This window comes from Equus quagga, chromosome 4 (genome assembly GCF_021613505.1).
Source record: "Equus quagga isolate Etosha38 chromosome 4, UCLA_HA_Equagga_1.0, whole genome shotgun sequence".
Lineage (NCBI taxonomy): Eukaryota > Metazoa > Chordata > Mammalia > Perissodactyla > Equidae > Equus > Equus quagga.
Window position 1 is genome coordinate 38,453,858 of NC_060270.1, and position 21,833 is coordinate 38,475,690.

The following is a 21,833-nucleotide window of genomic DNA, read 5'->3' on the forward strand; positions in this document are numbered from 1 at the left end:
TAATAATTTATTGTGGATTTTTCCATTGATATTCATAAATCAAGTTGGTCTATAGTTGTCAGAATGTGTGTGCACATGCACTATCTTTGTTAGATTTCGGTATCCATGTTATGCTCACTTCATAAAAAGAATTAGGAAGATTTCCATTTTTTCTGTGCTCTGGGACAGAAAAATAGCACTGGAATCAACTACTCTTTACCATTCGGGTGGAGTTTCCCTGTGAGACAAGGTGGGTCATGTGCTTTGGGGGTGGAGGTGAAGGTGGAAGTGAGGGTAGTAGGAAAGACAGTTCTTTGATATCTCTAGTTCTTGCATGGTAATAGTTTGATTAGATTCTCTCTCTCTTCCAGGATCTATTTTGGTAAATTGTATTTTCTTGTAATATCATCCATTTCATCCAGGTTTTCGGTTTATTTGCTTACAGTTGAGCAAAATTAGCCTCTTACAAATCTATAATTTGTTTTCTATATCTAAGATTTTTTTCCTACTTATGTTTTTTATCATGGCAAGTGTTCATTTCCCCACTTTCTTCTGATTAGATTAGTTAACCATTTTATTAGTTTTTTCCTGAACCCCTGGATTTATTAGTCCTTTGATATGTTTTAATTCATTAATTTCTTCTTTTATCTCTACTAGTTTCTTTATTCTGTATTCCCTATGTTTATTTTCGTATTTTTTTCCAACCTTGAATTAGCTAGAAAATATATACTTTATGCTAAATATGCTTTTTTCACTATGAATTTTTCTATGAGCTCTGCTTTAGCTATATCAAATAAGCATCTACACGTAGCGTTTTCAGTATCTTTATTTTCTAGATAATCTGCAATTTCAGTTTTGACTTCTCTTTTTCCCAATCGCTAAAACACTTTTTCAAAAGCTCAGGAGGTTTTAAAATTTTTATTTTAGTTACTTATCTTATATTACTTTATTTTTTCTTCATTTTTGAGAACACTAGAAAATTTTGTATCTTACTTTCCATCCTATTTGCCTCTTTCCCCATAACTCCGCCTCCCCCACTTTCTGGCGGTTTTAATGAGGATCACAGGGTTCTTCGCCGTGAAGCTCAACAAGAACGAAGGAACCCTGGGGGCCAAGAGAAGAAACAGCGATCCGGAACCAGTGGGTCTGAAAAAGGCTGAGGTCTGCGCCATGCTCTCCCCGCGGGGCCGCTGAACCCAAGGTGCTGATGAGGCGGGGACCACATCCCCTCGGGCACGCGGCCCGATTGGCCAATCGCCGCCACCAAATCCCTGCTCTGTTCTTTGATTGGTTTGGATGGAGACGCCCCCATCGCACTAGGACCGGCCTATTGCTTGGCTTTGACCTGGACGGTGGCCGGCGGAGGACAAGAGGCTTGCGGAGCGGAGGAAAGGTTTTGCAGTGTGTGAGACGCAGCCGGTGTACCTGCGAGTCAAAGACCTGCGGGGCTCCAGGGACATGGCGGCGGCCTCTTCGGTGTCGGTGCTGCTGGTGGCGGCGGAGAGGAGCCGGTGGCAGCTTGTCCCGAGGCTGCTGCCGCCGCCGAGGTAACAGTGGGTGGAGGGGCGGTGGATCAGTGTCTGGTGTGGACTCGTGCGCGCCGGGCAAGGTTCGGAGGTTCGCAGGTCGAGGGGGAGGAGGAGAGGACAGGAGGACAAGCCAACCCTTTTCGGGGGGGGGGGGGGGGGGGGTCTGCTTTCAGTCTCAGCATCGAGAAGGAGACGTCTCCACACCCAGCCCTTCTTTTTCTTCCCTCTTCCCCACCTCCAGCCTTCAGCGCTCCGTTTGCCTCTATTTTTCCATTTATGAGAAGCGGGGGAGGAGTGGAGCTGGGCCTACCTTCTCCGTGCTCCCCTGGCCCTAGGGGCTCGAGTAACGCTGTGCAGCTCCCAACAGTTTGCTTTGGGCGCTCCCTGCCTTCCCTGTGTGGGGAGAGTTGTTGCAGTCCCGGTTCTGGTGAAACCCAAAGGGGTCAGCCACTTGCCAGGGTGACACAAGTGTTAAGAAATGGACCCAGGACGCCCTCAAGCCCCTTTCGGTTCGGCTATCCCCCATCAGGTGTCCAGTACAGAGAAACACTCCTGGAGTTCTTTCTCATTGTTGGAATGAATCAAGTTAATAAAAGCAAATTTAGGGGCTGGCCCCGTGGCCGAGTGGTTAAGTTCGCGCGCTCCGCTGCAGGCGGCCCAGTGTTTCGTTGGTTCGAATCCTGGGTGCGGGCATGGCACTGCTCATCAAACCACGCTGAGGCAGCGTCCCACATGCCACAACTAGAAGGACCCACAACGAAGAATATACAACTACGTACTGGGGGGCTTTGGGGAGAAAAAGGAAAAAAAAATAAAATCTTTAAAAATAAATAAATAAATAAAAGCAAATTTACCTTCCAGAGGGCTAAGTTGTTTTGTCAAAAGCTCTGTATGCAAGTTTGAGCAAAGCTACCAGATGTCTCCAGCTAACCTGACACCAGATCAGTTTCACATTTTGATGATGTTTGATAATGTGATAACGTTTGGCAGTGAAGACACCCCCGTGATTCCAGGTAGCAGGCTTCTTTGTCTTCCTTTGCTTCATCATCAGCCTCCTCCATCATTCTGGAAAGACAGTTTTGCTTAGTGCTGAAGGGCACAGATTGTGCAGTCAGAAGGCAGGGGTCTCAGCTTTGCTACTCCCTAGAGGTGTGAGCAACCTTGCACACGTTACTTAATATCTCTATGCTTCAATTTCCCAACCTAGAGGGGCTGATGGTACTTGTACCTACAGGAGGTAATATTATCATCTTGGGTTGTGCAAATTGAATTAATACACGGAAAGAGGCTGAAACAGAATCTGGCGCATATGAATCAATCCATAGATGTGGCCTTGGCAGAGTCAACCATTTAGATCAAGTTTTTTGTTTGCTTTTATTTTCCACAAGTTATTGTAGACGCCTTGGATTTTCAGTTACTTAATTGTAGGACTTGCCTCGAGCGAAATAAGACAGTTAGTGACAGCAGTGTTAGGGCTGTTTTCTTTCTCCTGATTTTTCTTTTGAGTTTCCAGGTTCTTCAGGACAGTACGCAGATACATTTTCTCTCTTCTCTCTTCTTCTCAAGTCTTAGCTATTGTGTATAGAACTGTTCTCAAGTAGCTGTCACCCTGGAAAGTGTTAGAGTTATTAATGGCATATAGAATTTAAAATTTCATCAGTATAGGGGGTGTTTACATTTTGTTTTGTATCATGATTCTCTAGTAATTCAGAGAAAAGAATCTGTAGTAGGGGAATTTTAGAAATGAGAATAAGCTGGTATAGGAGTGACCTTGAATCAGGGTGGAATTATCTCATAGAAGGAACTTAATCTTGTTTTTCAAACATTGTTTTAAGTTGTTGCTTCGACAATGGTGAAAAATGGAATAGACCAATCAGAACATTGTTGGGATATAGGATGATAGATAAGTGGTAGGTATGTGTGTAGTTGTCTGTCTGTCTTGACTAGAAAATGGCAGAAGCAAACTTTAGGTCAGCAATGGCCTTGAAATTTAGAGTCTTAAGCTGGATTTACCAAGAAGCAGCCGTTTTATAGACACATCTGTCCAGGACAGGCCTTAAATCTTAATCAGAAACTTATCTGAAGAGTGTGATGGGAAGATGCTATGAACTAGAAAATACCTTATAAAGATCAGGAGAGTTGATCCCCCTCCTGAAACATCAAGAAAGTGAGGTCAGCTGAATTGGAAAGATGTGGGGAAGCAGTAGCCTCTTGAGGAGCCCGTCTTGTGGAACTCAAGCACCAGAGCTGTGGGTCTTCCCAGCAGCCCTCCGTGGATGGCGACATCTGGTTGAATGTCCATCATAGGGCAATGAGTGTATAGATCCACCAATGTCATCTGCCCCAGTGAAATGCTAGTCCTGTTCAGTTACACAGTTATAAACATAGTATGTAGACATACATACATAGTTACGTAGTATCTCATGTACATCATTTATGCTTTTTGTCTGCTTTGTAAAGGATCAAAAATGGTTAGTCCTTTATAAGCATAGTTTTACCAAATCTTGCAGATATGGACGGAAGAGACTAAGATGCAATTGCATCAGCAGTTTCTCTGTTTCCCAGTATATTTTTAGCTGACACCTAATATCATTATACTTTTTTGTTCCTGAAGTGAATCTGGCCTGCTTTCTGTCAACCTTTCGTTAAAGTTTCAGTGTTAAACTATTGTATCAATAGGTATCATGGAAGTTAAAAATTGTTTTAGACCTTAATGGACTTCTAACGAGTTGAGACGCCTCAAACAAGTGTTCAGAACTAGTTATGTATGTCTGGTTAAGTGTTGATTGTAGGTGTCAAACAGCCTCCCTGTTTTCTCTGTTTCTCATTAATACAAGGATTCAGACTAAAATTGTATACTTTTAAAACTGGGAGGTATCTTCAAGATCACCTCTTGTAGGCTCCTCTCTTGTGTGAGGACACTGAAACTTGAGTTGTAAAGCAAAAATTCATTATTGAGAGTGAAAAAATCTTGTATATTATCATGGTTTGGTGCCCTTCAAAGCTCAACCCCTCCTACAAAACCTTATTCCTTAGTATTTAAGTTTTCTCATTAGGGAGCAGTGATGAAAAAAAGATTGAAAAACCCTGATGTAAGGTGACTTGCTGCAGTCACCCGAGCTGGCCAGTGGGGGGCTGTTCCGGCTGCACAGCCAGCATTCTTTCTCCTGCCCTTGCTCAGCTCCTTCCCTTTACTCCTCTGAGCTGAATTATTCAAACCTGTCTTGTCAGAGGTTGAATTAGATTGGTATTTTTCAAACTGTAGTTTGACCAGCATTTTTTATTTAATAAAATGGAGTAGAACAGAAAGTATCAACATGCAGAGAAGGTCTCCTTTTATGAAACTTCTGTTTTGTTATATACTCGGTTGTGAAGTCACATACAGTGTTTACTTGGGCTACAAGTCAAAAAAGTTTGAAAAAAGCTGAACTGGATGATCTTGAAGTACCTTGGCTTTCTCCTCGTCGAGGACTCTGTGGTCACATGATAGCCTCAGGGGCAAGCAGGTGAAGTGTTCCATTCAAAGACACGTGCCAGGGAGAACAGCCAGAACTGGAACTTCTGATTTCTAGATTAGTTTTCTTTCCACAAAGAAAGTCTTGTTACATCACTTTGTAGGCTTAAGGTCTAACTAAGATCATATCTGGACTTGGTTTCCAGTTTTTACAAATTTAGATTGTTTCGAAAGATCAATGACTGATCTTGCATGTCCTGTTTAATTCTGATTCCGTTTGGATTCATTTTATAGGAGAGGGCCTTGGAAGCAAAGAACCGTGAAGTATGCCACAACCACAGGTACTGGCTGTCTTTGTTGTACTATTTGGCTTTGCTTCACATTGCAAGAAAGGGAAATGTTTAATCCGGTAATTTGTGTATAATAGAATTAATCCTCATATACTTTTGAAGTTTTGGATTTTCATGATAATTTCTTTAGTAAGTATTGAGTCACGGTTTTTACTTTTATGTCAAATCTCTCTTGCTATTTAGTCTAAAATACATAGGGAAGTAAGCCCGGCAGCCCCTGTGACCTGTGGCAACTCTTGAGCTCTGTAGACCCCTATTGAAAAACATGGTTTTAAATTATATAAAACCTTATTTTTCGAGAAAAATAACTGTTATCAACTGTCAAAGAACATTTATTTCATGTGTGATGATGGAAGTGCATTTTATATAGTCATACAATAGCATCTCATTATAGCGCTGATGCCAGTGAACTGTGCAATTTTCATTTATGTTGCAAGAGGACCACACGTCCCTGAGCTCAGAGCGGTAGAGGCAGTGGAGCAGAGTGTCTCCGAGCTCAGATTCTGGAGTGAAGCTAACCTGGGTTCAAATCCTGGATCCACCATTTCTTTTCTTTTTTTTTTTTTTTGAGGAAGACTAGCCCTGAGCTAACTACTGCCAATCCTCTTCTTTTTGTTGAGGAAGCCTGGCCCTGAGCTCACATCCGTGCCCGTCTTCCTCTACTTTATATGTGGGATGCCTCCCACAGCATGGCGTGCCAATTGGTGCCATGTCTGCACCCTGGATCCGAACCAGCAAACCGTGGGTCGCCGAGAAGGGGAATGTGCGAACTTAACTTCTGCGCCACCGGGCCGGCCCCCATCATTTCTTTTAGCTGTATAATTTCAGGAAAGTAACATCTCTTTCTATCTTAATTTCTTCATCTTTAAAATTGAGATGATAATAATAGTAGTATCTACTTCATAGGATTATTGTGAGGATTTAAATCCAGATTGAATATTTAGCACAAATCATGGGGCATAGAAAGTACAGGGGCTGGCCTGGTGGCGCAGCGGTTAAGTGCGCACATTCCGCTTCTCAGTGGCCCGGGGTTTGCCGGTTCAGATCCTGGGTGTGGATATGGCACCAATTGGCACGCCATGCTGTGATAGACGTCCCACATATAAAGTAGAGGACAATGGGCACAGATGTGAGCTCAGGGCCAAGCTTCCTCAGCAAAAAAGAGGAGGACTGGCAGTAGTTAGCTCAGGGCTAATCTTCCTCAAAAAAAAAAAAGTACTTATTAAATGTGAATTATAATTAACTATGATGGTTTTTTTGTGGGGTTTTTTTTTAGCTATTTTAAATTGATTTTTGGCATAACAAAGCATCTTTTAATTTTATTTTAAGTTAAAAAAGCTGAGTAATTTAAGACTTTATATTAATAAGGGTATCGTGAATTTCAGTGAAAAGAAATGCACTGTGTAATACTAGTTAAAATGGTTATTTTAAGCTCTATTATGCTGATTTTACCAAAATGAGTGTTTATCAGCTGGTTAATATCATCGAATGTTTTTCATATTCTCATTTCTTGCTCTACAGTAACAGTTGTGTGTGATTTTCATGGTATTTTAAACAGGACAAAAAATTACCAAGGTCCTCATTGCCAACAGAGGAGAAATTGCCTGCAGGGTGATGCGAACAGCTAAAAAAATGGGTGTACAGTCTGTGGCTGTTTATAGTGAGGCCGACAGGAATTCCATGCATGTAGACATGGTATGTTGTTAAAAACTGAAAGTAAAATTTTCTAAGTGATTGTTTTATTTGTTCATTGTATCAGTATTTCTTTATGTTAACAGTTTATTTTTGCTAGTGTTAACAGTATGTAAGTGGATAAGTTCAAACTGTTCACTAATAATTCCTCTTGGGAACATTTTCCAAACATAACACCAGTTGGACTAAGCTTTGTGCTTTGTGGTGTAGTTGACTTCCAGGCAAGGTCCTATCTCATCAAGAACTGGTTAAAACAGTTCACAGAATGTGGCTGATCCACAGACCACACTTTGAGCGGGACGTATCCAGATTCCCTGATGGACAAGGAGAAGTTTAAAGATTCTAGACTTAGCAACTACTTCTTACTGGCCAAGGGATCTTAGACAAGTCACTTAATGTTCCAGAGCCTTGGCTTAACTGGAAAATTGTAACTAAAAGGACCCTATTTCCCTGAGGTTTGTAGGTGTTATCAATTATTACCAGCTATTATCCACCAGAACCCAACCATGGAGGAATTCAACTATTGGCCTTCTTCATGCCCACAGCAACACTCCAAGCACCAAAATAAATTCATGGTGACCAGCTTCACCTGGGCTTTCAGCATTGCACAGCAGGCCACGCGGCTCTGTGGCCACTTTTCTTTCTCATTCTGTGCAGTGACTATCTTGAGCCTGTTTTCTCCATTCCAACCTCTGACTCTCCCTCTACTCACCTATTCTCAACAGATGAACTTAACTTCATGGAGAAATAGAACTGAGCTTCCTGCCACAGAATCTGCTCATCTGCCTGCATCTGCGTCCATCCTCTTCCCATCCAGTCATCTGCCTGTGCTCTGGAGTCCTTCTCTCACCTTTTCAAAAATCTTTCATTTCCTTTTCTCACTATATACTCTCAGTCTGGATCATTTTATTTAATCCTAGGGTTTTGCCAAAAACTTCCAAATTTCTATTTCTAGCTCACACTTTCTTTTGAGCGCGGTACGGGTATATCCAACTGGATATACATCTGCATCTCCACCTGGATATGTCATGGGTACCAAACTAATATGTCTGAAGTTGACCTCAAGACCTTTCCTCTATTTTGAACCTGCTTTTTCTTACAGACTTTCGTAACCCAGTAGATGGCAACAGCATTGCGTAAAAATAATAATGTTGAGATTTGAGAGTCTTTGACCATCCCTCCTTCTGCCTTCCCACTCTCCATCCTTCATCCTCATCCATCTAGACAATCACCAAGTGCTGTTAATTCTACTTCCCAGACATTTCTTTCCTCTTCTTTCTGCCCTCTACCTTACGTCAAAGCCATTATCATCTCTTGCCTGGTCAAATACTGTAGCAATCTGTTTTCTCCATTTCAGCCACGCTGATAGTTTAAAATCAAAACTTTTTCATGTTACTCCTCTGCTTTAAATGCTTCAAACATTTTTATGATCCACCAAATTCACAATAATTTAAAAGACGGATAGTATTCAGTGTTGGTTAATGTGGTTGGAAATTAGTATGTTGATGGGAATGTGTCTTGATGACACCATTTCAAGGGATGATTAACCAAGAGCTATTAAAGTGTCACATCCTTCAACCTAACCCTTGCACATATTCCTCTCAATCTCTGCCCGGACACATGCTCACATGTGTGCAAAAAGGGCTGTGCAAGATTGCTGCCGGCATCCAGTGTTTTGCCATTATGACCTAAACATCTGTGAAGAGGTGCATGATTGAATGAAGACAGGTCCCTCCATAGTGTGGAACAGTGCACAGTTGTTTTAAACTATGAGGTAGACATCTGTGTACTAGCAAGGAGAGAGCTCCCAAGACATACTGTTAATGAAAAAAGCAGTTGCAGAAGATTTCTATATAGTTTGATCCTGTTTGTGTAAAAACAAAAACCATATGTGTTGATGAAGATATATATGAATAAATCAGAATGTGAGTAGGGAAGAATATGTCCCGAGTCGGTCACAGTGCGTGTATCTAGAAGGGATTTGGAAGGAGGGAGGGGGCAGTGCCTGAGGGCTCCTTTGCCTTTCTGCTATTGCTCACATTCTTTAGAATAAGAGTGGGTTTATGTTTGTGGAATTAAAAATTAAACAAACAAAAAGAACTTAAAAAAAAATTTCATTGTGTGTTCCCTGAGAGAAAATCCACAGCTTTAGCCTCCCACAAGGCCCTCTGAAATCTGTGCCCTCCCGTCTGTCCAGCTGTATCTGTGGTTCATTGACCCCTTGCTCAGTGTGCTCCAACCACACAAGCCTCCTTCAGTGCCTCAGATGGGTCAGTTTCTTCCCACCTCAGGCCTTCACCTATTGTTTTCTCTGCCTGGGAGGCCTGCCCCCACCTCCATGCCTGTTCCCAGCTCCACGCCCTCCACCCGTTTGCCTGGCCAAGTCCTGATCGTTCTGGAGGGCCCGTCCCTGACCTTCCCTCTCAGCCTTTCCCTGGCCGCCCTCGGGCCTGATCAGTCTCCCTCTTACCTGCGTCATGTCCTTTGTTCTTCCTCCGTGGCCTTTATCACAGTTCTCATTGTGTGTGTGAATGTATATTTGATGTCTGTGTCTGCTTCTAGACAGGAGCATTCCTCTTGTTTACTGCTGTCCAGGCAGTTCCCACCTCGAAGTGTGGCGAAAGTGGGTATTCAGTACATCTTTGAATTTATAAATGATGTCTTCTATCTGGTCTGCTTCAAGGGATGCTGTGATTACGTGAAAGTTTTAAGGGACAGTATAAAATAGTTCACAAATGTAGAGAAGGACCATTCTCATCGTGGTCTAATTATATAAACTTTAATAAACTTTGTAATTTTATTTCTTGCTGTATACATCTGTTGCATATTTTGTCTCTGTTGTCAAATTGTAAATTTTAGACATTAAATACATTTAAGGTTATTGTTGTTGCTAATAATACCATGACTAATGCCTGTTGCTTTCCATCCTAAGGAAATTTAATTTCACTCTAGTGTCTGATTTATACATAAAATCAAGTTTTGGCATCCTCTTCATGCAAAAGATTCCAAACTGGCTTATTTTTATAACATAGACATGAGCTGGTACTTCTGTTTCTCAATTCTTGCATTGTTCTTGGGGAGCCAGCATTTTTATGTATCCAGTCAGGCCCCGTGTAATGAGACTTCCGTCAGTGACGGACCACATATACACCAGTGGGCCCAAAGGTTAGTACCATACAGCCTGGGTGTGCAGTAGGCTATACCATCTAGGTTGTGTAAGTACACTCTGTGATGTCCCCACAACAACAAAATCACCTGACAACGCATTTCTCAGAATGTATCCTTGTCATTAAGTGACGCGTGACTGTAGTAATAAAATGACTCGGAAGCAGTTCTGTACGGTGTACTAGTATGTATTAGCTGTGTGGTCTTTTAAACGTGTAATATTTCTTAAACAGGCAGATGAAGCATATTCCATCGGTCCTGCTCCCTCTCAACAGAGCTACCTTTCCATGGAGAAAATCATTCAAGTGGCCAAGATGTCCACTGCACAGGTCAGAGTCATGAAGAGATTTATAATGCGAAAGGAATAAGTTCTGTACAATTTTCACAAAATTACTTATTATTTATAGCACTCATTCTCTGTTTTTAGCCATTCGCGAGATTTTTACACTTGATTGTTGGGTTGTCATTGTAAACTAGACATGTCCTTTCTCATTCCTCAGCCACTCTACCTTCTTCCTGAGTCATGTACACTTTAGATCTTTTGGAAAATAGGTGGAGGGGGGCTCTAAATTATAAATTAAAATTAAGAAGGAATTCAGCCCTTCTACCTTTGAAACCAGGTAAACATTTAAACAAATAGAGAAACAAATACAACTAAGAGTGTTATAAATGGTGAGAAGAAAGTAAAGCAGGATAAGGGGATAAAGACTGATTAGGAGATGCTTTTAGACAGTGGTTCAAGGCCAGCCTGGTGGCACAGTGGTTAAGTTTGCATGTTCCACTTTGGTGGCCTGGGGTTTGCCAGTTCAGATCCCAGGTGTGGACCCACGCACTGCTTGTCAAGCCATGCTGTGGCAGGTATCCCACATATAAAGTAGAGGAAGATGGGCATGGATGTTAGCTCAGAGCCAGTCTTCCTCAGCAAAAAAAAAAAGGAGGATTGGCAGCAGATGTTAGCTCACGGCTAATCTTCCTCAAGAAAAAAGATAAATAAATAGGGTGGTCAGTGGAGGCCTTTCTGAGGAGGTGACAGTTGAACAAAGAACTAACTGCTATTAGGTCAGCCATGTGAAGGACTTCAGGAGGAAGGTTCAGCCAAACAGAGTTGCCAAGACTCTGAGATGAAAATAAGCTTGGTGTTCATGGGACAAGTGTGTTCAGTGTTGATGGAGCGAAGGCAGTAAGGGACCTTGTCATTCAGGATCCAGCCAGTAAAACTGAAACTCCATTAGATACTTCAACAGTGGGAATTTAATTTAGGAATTAGATCCACCAGTGTTAGAGGGGCGAGAGAGAGAGGGGGAGAGGGGGAGGGGCAGGGGTAAAGAAAAAGGGTATGTTGAAGTTAACCAGAAATTGATAGCCACTGGCTGAGCTGGGGAAGAGGTCGAGGTCGGAGGAGGGACCTTCTGCAGCTGTTGCTCAGATCTCTGTGGAGGGGTCCCACCTGGCTGCAGGGGGCATAATGAGGCTGATTCCCAGAGCTCTAAAAGAACCTGAAGACTGGAACCGCTGCTGTCCAGGGTAGACGATTAGGAAGACTTCCCCTGCCTCCAGTTTCCCTACAGGGGCCCCTGCTGGCAGAACCTAACAGGAGGCCAGCTGGCAGGAAAGGGAATTTTCAGAGCCCCTTCATGAAGCACAGCATGGAAGGTTGAGTTTGGAGCTGAGAAGACCAACTGACACAGGAAGAAAGTGGTAGGAGATGATGAAGCAGAGAGGTAAAGGCAACATTATTTAGCGCCTTATAGACCTTGTTAAGGGATTTGCATTTCATTCTAAGTAGCTCCTGGAGGATTTTAAGCAGAGGAGTGATGTGATCTGATTTACATTTAAATAAGATCATTGTGGCTGCTGATGAGGAGTAGACTAGTGGGATGGGGGCAAAGGTGGGCTAATAACAGAGAGCAGGCAGAATAATAAGGAGTTAATTGCAGAAGTCTTGCTCTTCACTGCCACCTGAATTCCTCCCTCTCATAAATTCTTTCGTGTCTCCTCTAGTCACATTGATGTCTCCCTTTTCCTTTAGCATTTGGTTTCCTGTTGCAGTCATTTTTATACTTAATTAGCTATTATCTTGTTTAATGATTTTAATACATATCTTGGCTCCTCAACGCCGTTGTGTTCTTAAGGGAAGAACCCACACCTAAGACTTATTTTCTGTACCTCCTGGCAAACCAAAGAGTTGGTGCATAGAGGTTTATTAATTTGAATCAGTGAATATAACTGGTTGTTTTGTATTTATGTATTCCTGCATCACTGTCCTCCACTTTAGAGTCAGAGTTCCTAGACTGAATAAGCATTAATTTATACATACGGGTATTTAAAATGTGCTTATTTCTAAAGGTTTTATTTATTGCTTGGAGTAAAGGCCCTTAGGAGGGTAAGGAAATGATAATGCATAGATTTTATATATTTCCTTAGGAACATAAATATCACTTTATTTATCATGTATTTGAGCATGCATGACCTAGTATTATTGCTTCCATTTTACAGATGTAAAATCTAACGCACAGGTTACAGGAGATCCAAAATCATCTAGTCTCCCTACTTGGAGTGTGATCCATGGCATCGTTTGAGAGCTCGGTAGAAATGCAGACTCTTAGGCCTCACCCCAAACCCACTGTAACTTACATTTTTATGCGTAATTTGCATTTTTATCGAGATCTCCAAGTGCCTTGAAAGCAAAACTTGTCTCATTGAAAGAAAAAGGATTAAACAAGAGGCCCTGACTCCCGGCCCCACTCCCTGTTCATCTGACCTGGCTGAGCAGAACTTTGTTGCCCTGCATTTTGGGAAAAGGGAAGGTGTTGTTTAATCAGAAGTTTCAACTGATTACAAATAACTTCTTGAGGCCAGCCCCATGGCCGAGTGGTCAAGTTCACGCGCTCCGCTTCAGCGGCGCAGGGTTTCCCTGGTTCAGATCCTGCGCGTGGACTTGGCATCGCTCATCAGGCCCTGTTGAAGAGGCGTCCCACATGCCACAACTAGAAGGACCCACAACTAAAAATATACAACTGTGTACCAGGGGGCTTTGGGGAGAAAAAGCAGAAATAAAATCTTTAAAAAAAACTTCTGAGAGGCCAGCCAGCTTCCTTATATTATTATTGTTTTCTCCTCGAATCAGTCTCCTTAGAGGTGCGCATCCGCTCCCTTTTTAATGAAGGTTCACTGAGGCCGTTTTTTCAGTTAAATAACAGCCCTCCAGCAAATGTCGGATATGCTGCTGCCAGGGAATTTGTCAACTCTGTGTCTACCTGGATTAATATTATTTTAAAGATTTTTTTTTAGTTTTCCATTTTCTCCCCTCAAAAAATAGGGGTTGGAATTAAGTCAGAAAACTTAGGCCAAGGAAAACTGCTCTGGTCCTTCCTGCAGCCCTGAGCAAAAAGGAAATTCGGTGTATTGCAATTTACAAGGCTCTCTAATAACAAAAATACTTGCCAGTTAGGGGAGCAAACCTTCCCCTACTTTGACTTTGAAGAAGGAACTTACTGATTGTCTAATAAAGGACATTGAATAACATGTGTATAGTGATTTTGAAAGAAGCTTGTCAAAACTGTAGAATTTTTAATGTGGCCATTTTGACATAGGCATTTTCATAAATGCTAGAATAAAATTTACATGTGAGCTAAATTTCTGGTGATTTGCCTGAGGACATGGCTGTATTGAGAGAATCTAGAAGATGTAGTGATAAGCCTGTTCGTTAGGCTGGTTCTTTTGATGGTCTCTTGTCTCAGACCTTCTCTGGCTGGGGAAGAGGTAGTAGGAAGCTCTGGCTGAAGATTACCATCACCTGAGGAGCCTTTTAAAAACAGTGTTGACATAGTGCCTGGTGGAGGGGCCTATATTACCTGGAAGAGAGCATAAAGGGGTCATTTGGAATGCTAGTGATGCTTTTTTCTTGATCTGAGTGCTGGCTATACAGGTGTATTTAGTTTGTGGAAACTTTATTTATAAAAGTTTGAGGGGCTGGCCCCGTGGCCGAGTGGTTAAGTTCACGCGTTCCGCTGCAGGTGGCCCAGTGTTTCGTTGGTTCGAATCCTGGGGGTGGACATGGCACTGCTCATCAAACCACGCTGAGGCAGCGTCCCACATGCCACAACTAGAAGGACCCACAATGAAGAATATACAACTATGTACCGGGGGGCTTTGGGGAGAAAAAGGAAAAAAAAATAAAATCTTAAAAAAAAAAAAAAGAGTTTTACACTTACGATGTTCACTTCTCTGTATGTACACTATGCTTTAGTGAGAAGTTGAAAAAATACTTTAGCCAGGCCTCGTCCCTCAGTTACCTGGACTAGGTCCCAAGCGAGAGTTTTGGTAAAAGTGCTCCAGTTTCTTTTAATGTGCCACCAGGAATGAAGAACTTTATTAGAGACATTTCAAAGTCACTGACAAGTAACTTTAACGAGTAGAGCAAATTATTTAACTAAATACTGGTAATCTATGTGGTTGACCAAAGGAAATCTGTCTGTCCTAAGTATCGGATGTGGGTAGGAAATTCTTGGTAATAAGAATTTAAAGCGTGACTTGTTCCCTCCACCTTGGAAAGGACACATCTCATTTCTGCTCGAAGGCAGAGCCAACAACAACAACTTTGGGTCTGTACCTACGCCCTGAACAAGCACGAGCAGAATAGATACAAACTAAAAGCATGGAAGAAGTTAGTTTGGCAGAGATTGAAGTGTAGGAGATACCAGTTTTCTATCTTTGCTGTTAAAGGTAATGAAGGCAGATTGTTCATATGGAATGAACAGTCTAAAAGGGCTTGCACTCCTGGTGACTGCAGGGAGAATTGGCGGCTGAGTACATGCCTGATAGCTAGAGAACTAGCTCACTGGTAGTAGTATTGTTGGGTTTTCCTTTTTAATCCATTCGAATGCTCAAGAATACTGTGCTGTGGGTGTATTAAATTGTTCTTCTTAGGAGAAATTAGTTAAACCTCTTGAGGCATTTCCCATAATGTGTGGCTGAACTTTATTTTCACAAGGAGATAGCGACTTTTCTTTTTAGTTGTGAAGGGAGAGTATTTATCTAGTTCATCAGAGTTCTACTGAGTTAAGTATCTGTTCAAAAGAAGGGAGACTAGCAACAAGCAATTCGAAAGTGAAATTAAGGAAACAGTTGCATTCAGAATAACATCCATAAAATTCAAATACTTAGTAATAAAATTAGCAAAGCAGTTCAAGACCTATGTATTGAAAACTATAAAACATTGCCGAGAGAAATTAAAGAAGTCCTAAATAAATGGATAGATGTGTTGTTGGAAGACTCAGTACTGTGAAGATGGCAATTCTTTCTGACTTGATTTATAAATTTAATGCAATCTATACCAAAATCGCAACAGGCTTTTTTGATAGATATATTGACAAGTTGGTCCTAAAATAGCTGTAGGGCCTAGTATATAGTTAAAACAATTTTGAAAAGACTAACAAATTTGTAGAGTTTAGACTTTTGGATTTCAAAACTCATTATAAAGTTACAGTAACTGAGATGGTGTGGTATCTGAAAGATAAACATGTATGTCAGTGGAATAGAATAGAAAGTCCCAAAATAAACTCGCACATATATGGTCAATTAATTTTTTAATAAAGATGCTAAAGTAATTCAATGGGGGAAAAATAGTCTTTTCAACAAATGGTCCTGGGACAATTGGATGTCTGTGTGCAAAAAGATAAACCTCAAGTCTAGATCCTACATCTTTACCTCACATCTTATACAAGAAGTTAACTTGAAATATGTCATAGACCTAAATGGAAGAGCTAAAACTATAAAACTTCAGAAGAAAACAGGAGAAAATCTTTGAGAAGGTTAGGCAAAGATTTCTTAGATATGATACCATAAGCAAGATACATAAAAGAAAATATTGATAAAATAGACTTCATGAAAATTTGAGACTTTTACTCTTCAAAAGAAACCTAAATTAACATAAAAGGCCATGAACTAGGAGAAAATATGTACAAAACATATATTTGATAAAGGACAGGTGTCCAGGATATATAAAGAACACTTATTACTCAATGATAAGAAGACAAACAACCCAATTTTAAAAATGAGCAAAAGATTTGAATAGATGCTTCATCAAAGAAGATACACAAATGGCCAACAATTCTATTAAAAGACGCTCAATATCATTAGCCATTAGAGAAATGCAAATTAAAACCACAGTTAGATACTGCTTCATACTCACTAGGGTGCTGTAATCAAAAAGACAGTTACTAACAAGTGTTGGCAAGGATGTGGAGAAACTGGAAGCCTCATATGTTGCTGGTGGGAATCTAAACTGGTGCAGCCGCTTTGGAAGTTCCTCCAAAGGTTAAACATAACCTTTTAAGGTTAAACATAAACCTTTTATGTGTTAAACCTTTTATGTTAAATGTTAAACATAAACCTTTTGTTTAACCATAAACAAAAAGTTTGTCAGTTCCTCAAAAGGTTAAACATAGAGTTACCATATGAACCAGTTACTCTACTTCTTAGATGTATGCCCAAAGTAAATGAAAACATATATCCACACAAGAACTTACACATGAGTGTTCATAGTGGCATTGTTCATAATAACCAAAAAGTGGAAATAATCCAAACGTCCATTTACTGATGAATAGATAAATGTGGTGTATCCATACAGTGGAATATTATTCAGCAATAAAAAACTGATATACTGATATGTGCTAAATTATGGATGAACCTTAAAAATATTGTGTTTAGTGAAAGAAGCCAGTCACAAAAGACTGTATGTATTGTATGATTCCATTTATACAGAGTGTCCAAAACAGGCAAATTTATAGAGACAAAGTAGATTAGTGGTTGCCTAGGGCTGGGGATAGGTGGGGAATGGAGAGTAACTGCTAATAGGCATGGAGTTTCCTTTTAGGGTAATAAAAACTTACATTGTTAGATCTTGCTCTGTCTTAGATTATGGTGATGATTGCACAACTCTATGAATACAAACATCCTTGGATTGGGTAAGTTTATAGTATATGAATTATAGATCAATAAAGATGCTTTAAAAGTACGATACTGCTATGCACCCACCAGAATGGCTAAAGTCAAAAGGACTAATAAGGCCACGTGTTAGCAGGGATGTGGAGAAACTTGGATTCACCATACATTGCTGGTGGAAATGCAAAATAATGCAGCCACTTTAGAAAACTGGCTAGTTTTTAAAAAGTTAAACATATTCTTACCATATTTTGACCCAACAATTGCACTCCTGGGTATTTACCCTGGAGAAATGAAAAATATGTTCACACAGACTTGTACATGATTGTTTATAACAGCATTATTCATAATAGCCCAAAATTGGAAAAAACCCACATGAATGGGTAAACTAAATGTGTTATATCTATATAACCCATACCGTCTATAAACAAATGTGGTATATTTATCCATGTTGTTGTGTGCATCAGTAGTTCAACATGGGTGAACTGCAAAACAGTACGCTAAGTTAAAGAAGCCAGACGCATCAGACTACAGTTCCATTTATATGAGATTTCTAAAAAAGGCAGAATTATAGAGACAGAAGCAGGTAGTTGTTGACTGGTTCTGGGAGCAAGGATTAATCAGTTATGCACGTGGGCACCTAAGAACTTTTTTGAGTGACCGAGGTATTCTAAACCTGGACTATAGTAATAGTTGTACAGTTGTATAAATTTACTAAATCCATCAAACTATAAGTGGGTGAATGTGATGTATTGTACATCATACCTCAAAAAAAAATGTTTAAAAACCAGGCAGGGCTGGAATGTAGACCTGTTTCTCTTTGCCTAGCATAAATAATATTTGACGTTTCATATAAAATGCCTAAAGTTGAACTTTGGTTTGAAAGAAACAAAACTCTAGACTGACATCAAAATGTGATTATCTAGCATTTTGTTCAGTATCTGGCATTTTGTTGTCTGCTGTCACTAAGATGTCAGATTTTCTATTCATATCAGTTTCCCAAACATCTGAAGCTTACGCTTTTAATGTAACTGTTTTGAAATAGGGTTGGCTGTGTTTTTTTCTTTTCACGTTCTCTTGGTTATGATTCTTGTACACACCTAATTATCATTTTAGAAGAACAAAAATGCTCTTGGAGCTATTGAAGTTGGAGAGGGAGCTCCTTCATCCCTCATTGAATCATCTAAGCCTATTCTTTTGCTTTTCTCTCTTTCCTTCCTTTCTGCTGTTAATATATTTGCTCTTAGAAATCTTGCTGTCCTTCAGTTACTGATTTCCTTCTTCTGGGGGCTAGAAAGTCAGGTATATAAATTTGTTTTTTGTATTTTTTTAAAGATTGGCACCCGAGCTAACATCTGTTGCCAATCTTCTTTTTTTTCTTCCTCTCCCCAGAGCCCCCCAGTACGTAGTTGTATGTTCTAGTTGTAGGTCCTTCTGGTTCTGCTATATGGGATGCCGCCTCAATATGGCTTGATGAGCAGTACTAGGTCCGCAGCCAGAATCCAAACCGGCAAAGCCCTGGGTTGCCAAAGCAGACCGCATGAACTTAACCACTTGGCCCTATAAATTTCTTAGAACTCTAAGTAAATTGCAGGTGACTAGGTTAAAGTCTGTGTGGGGGGGCCTCTTTCATTAAAGTATATATAAACTTTACTATATGACTTTTTGTTTGATTCTTAGCTTTTTTCTGGAAAGCTAACGTTGGCAGATAGTGACCTGAAGATATATGAAGATATATATGACCTGAAGATATATATAAGATATATTCGTAGCTCTTTTCAGCTTTTGGGTACCATGGTTTCAATTTTAGGCCAGCTGTGTATGGAGACAAAGTAAACAGAGCCCCCTTATCATTCTGAAGTCCTTTACTCCTACTTGTAAATATTCCTTGACATCCTACCCTAATAGCAGTATTATTTTCAATTAAAATGCAGATTCTTCTGTACCGTATGATCCAACAATTCAAGTTTTAGATTTATACCTAAATGAATTTAAAGCGGGGCCTCAACAGAAACTTGTATATCAGTGTTCATAGCAGCAGTATTCACAATAGCCAAAGAGTGGAAACAGTCCACATGTCAATCAACAGATGAATGGATAAACAAAATGTGGAATATACATACAGTGAAATATTATTCAGCCATAAAAAGAAATGAAATTCTGGTACATGGTATAACGTGGCTTAACCTTGAAAACATGCTAAATGAAATAAGTCAGACATAAAAGGACAAATATTGTACATTTCCACTCATATCAGGTACTTAGAATGGGCAAATTCTGTAGAGACAGAAAGTAAAATAGAGGTTATCAGAGAAGGGAAAATCAATGTTTAATGGATATGGAGTTTCTATTTGGGATGATGAAAACGTTCTGGAGATGGATGGTGTAATGGTTGCACAACATTGTGAATGTACTTAATGCCACTAAAATGTACAATTAAAAGTCGTTAAAATGGTAAATTTTATGTTATGTACATATTACCACAATAAAAAGAAATTAATACAATTTAATAAAGAAAAGACTTTTCTGGTTCAGAGAAGGCTTTAGAACTTTAGTATGAATGTTTCAGACATCTCTGAAAAGATTTTGTTAGAGACCTTAGTGTACCTGTCACCAGTGTAGGGAGAGGCCTCCCCAGAGGAAGACGACGTCAGCTGCATCACAGTCTGCCAACGGGACGCTAGTAAGTTTGTCTTTTCATTTCTCACTTCCAGGCTATCCATCCAGGATATGGCTTTCTTTCAGAAAACGTGGAATTTGCTGAACTATGTAAGCAAGAAGGAATTATTTTTATAGGTCCTCCTTCATCTGCAATTAGAGACATGGGTATAAAGAGGTATGAGTTTATACTTTTAAATACAACCATAGGAAGGTCCATTGAAATGGTTAGTCTTACCTATAATAAACATGTTAATTATACCCTTTTGTTGTTGTAGGCATAAGTTATTTATCTGCCAATCCAGTGAGTTACAGAAAATATTTAACTAATTAGTGTTTCTGATCAATATGTTAATTCGTTTTTTAGGATTAAAAACAGGGTAGGATGAGCTATCACATGAAAAACTGGATTGAGGAAAACTAATAGATATTTTAGTATATGCATTAATCTTTGTCTCAGACTGTAGTCCTTTCTTTGCTTATGGGATGTTTTATTTTAAAAGTTCCATTGTATTTTATAGACTGGGCGGTTTTTGTGTCTTCCCTTGTATGAAATAATTTATAGAATTGGGGCATCTTGTGTGTTTTATTCTAAAGCACATCCAAATCCATAATGGCTGCTGCTGGAGTGCCTGTCGTGGAAGGGTATCATGGCGAGGACCAGTCGGACCAGTGCCTGAAGGAGCATGCTGGGAGAATCGGTTATCCTGTCATGATTAAAGCCGTGCGTGGTGGGGGAGGAAAAGTAAGATTGTGTGTGCTTGTGTTTTCCGTTTCAGACTAGTCTTCCTTGTTTTGTTATGTTGTAGTCCTGACTGTCTTTCCATCTTAGGGTATGAGGATCGTTAGATCTGAAAAAGAATTTCAAGAGCAGTTAGAATCAGCACGAAGAGAAGCTAAAAAGTCTTTCAATGATGATGCTATGCTGATTGAGAAGTTTGTGGACACACCAAGGTGGGTCCAGCTCTTTTTCTGACTCAGATTTTTCTTTTTTAAAGATTGGCACCTGAGCTAATATCTGGTACCAATCTTTTTTTTTTTCTTACTCTTCCAAAAGCCCCCCACAGTACCTGCTTTATTCTAGTTGTAGGTCCCTCTAGTTGTAGCATGTGGGACCGCCACCTCAGCATGGCCTGATGAGCAGTGCTAGGTCTGTGCCCAGGATCCAAATCAGCGAAACCCTGGGCCACTGAAGCGGAGCACACGAACTTAACCACTCGGCCACGGGGCCAGCCCCTGACTCAGATTTTTAAAATTAAATTATAAAAGAAATGCACACACATTTTATAGAATATAAAGTTCTAATAGTACATGAGTACATTCAGTTCCCCAATCCCACTCCCTGATGTGACTGCTTACTACAGTGTGGTGTACATTCCTCCAGGCATTGTCTGTGTGAATAGAAACACAGAATGCAAAATACATACGGAAGAACAGTGAATAGAATCTTAGATAATATTATATGCTAATATTATATCATAGACGTGTTTCCATGTCAGTAAATATAGATCTACCTCATTCTTTTTATTGGGCTTAATGGTTCCATGAAATTGATGTACCATTAATTCACTCGATCCATTTCCTGTTGATGGAATTTAGTCTTTTTAAAATAAAAAATTCTTGTAAGAAATTAAGCCTTGTCTTGCAGGTCACTATAGTATCGGTTGAGATGCTCAGAAAGTGGAAATAGTTACCCAAATTGAATTGTGATTGTAAGTGATATATTAACAAATAATACTACCAACAGGTCACCCTTGCATTGCACTTACCATGTGCCAGGGTCTAAGTATTTTACGTATACTAAGTAATCTTGCTGTCGTAATTCTAATCTAATTCCTACGACAGTCCCATTGGGTAGGCCCTATTCTCATTTTGCAGGTGAGGGCACTGAGCAACTGCGTGGTCATATGACTTGCCTGAGGTCTCCCAGCTGGGAGGTGGTGACGCTGGGATCTGAACCCAGGCAGTTTGACTCCGGAATTTACACTCTAAGCTGTTGCACTAAACTGCTTGTCTAGTATCATGATAGCAAATGCCATGTGAATTTCTGATTTTCTTCTT

At 40.2% G+C, this 21,833-nt stretch overlaps 1 protein-coding gene across 2 annotated transcripts in view; it reads left to right on the plus strand.

The window, feature by feature from the left end:
- Positions 1-1,336: 1,336 nt before the first annotated feature.
- The window catches only part of MCCC1 (methylcrotonyl-CoA carboxylase subunit 1), a 58,228-nt gene continuing 37,731 nt past the window's right edge, over positions 1,337-21,833 (plus strand). The window contains exons 1-7 of one of the 2 annotated variants that reach the window (XM_046658926.1): positions 1,337-1,526; positions 5,257-5,303; positions 6,871-7,007; positions 10,403-10,498; positions 19,829-19,950; positions 20,370-20,517; positions 20,605-20,726. In XM_046658926.1, coding sequence (XP_046514882.1) covers positions 1,438-1,526; positions 5,257-5,303; positions 6,871-7,007; positions 10,403-10,498; positions 19,829-19,950; positions 20,370-20,517; positions 20,605-20,726 — 761 coding nt within the window. In that variant the 5' untranslated portion in view covers positions 1,337-1,437. The remainder of the gene's footprint in view (positions 1,527-5,256; positions 5,304-6,870; positions 7,008-10,402; positions 10,499-19,828; positions 19,951-20,369; positions 20,518-20,604; positions 20,727-21,833) is intronic. The other variant, XM_046658927.1, reaches the window with a different exon arrangement.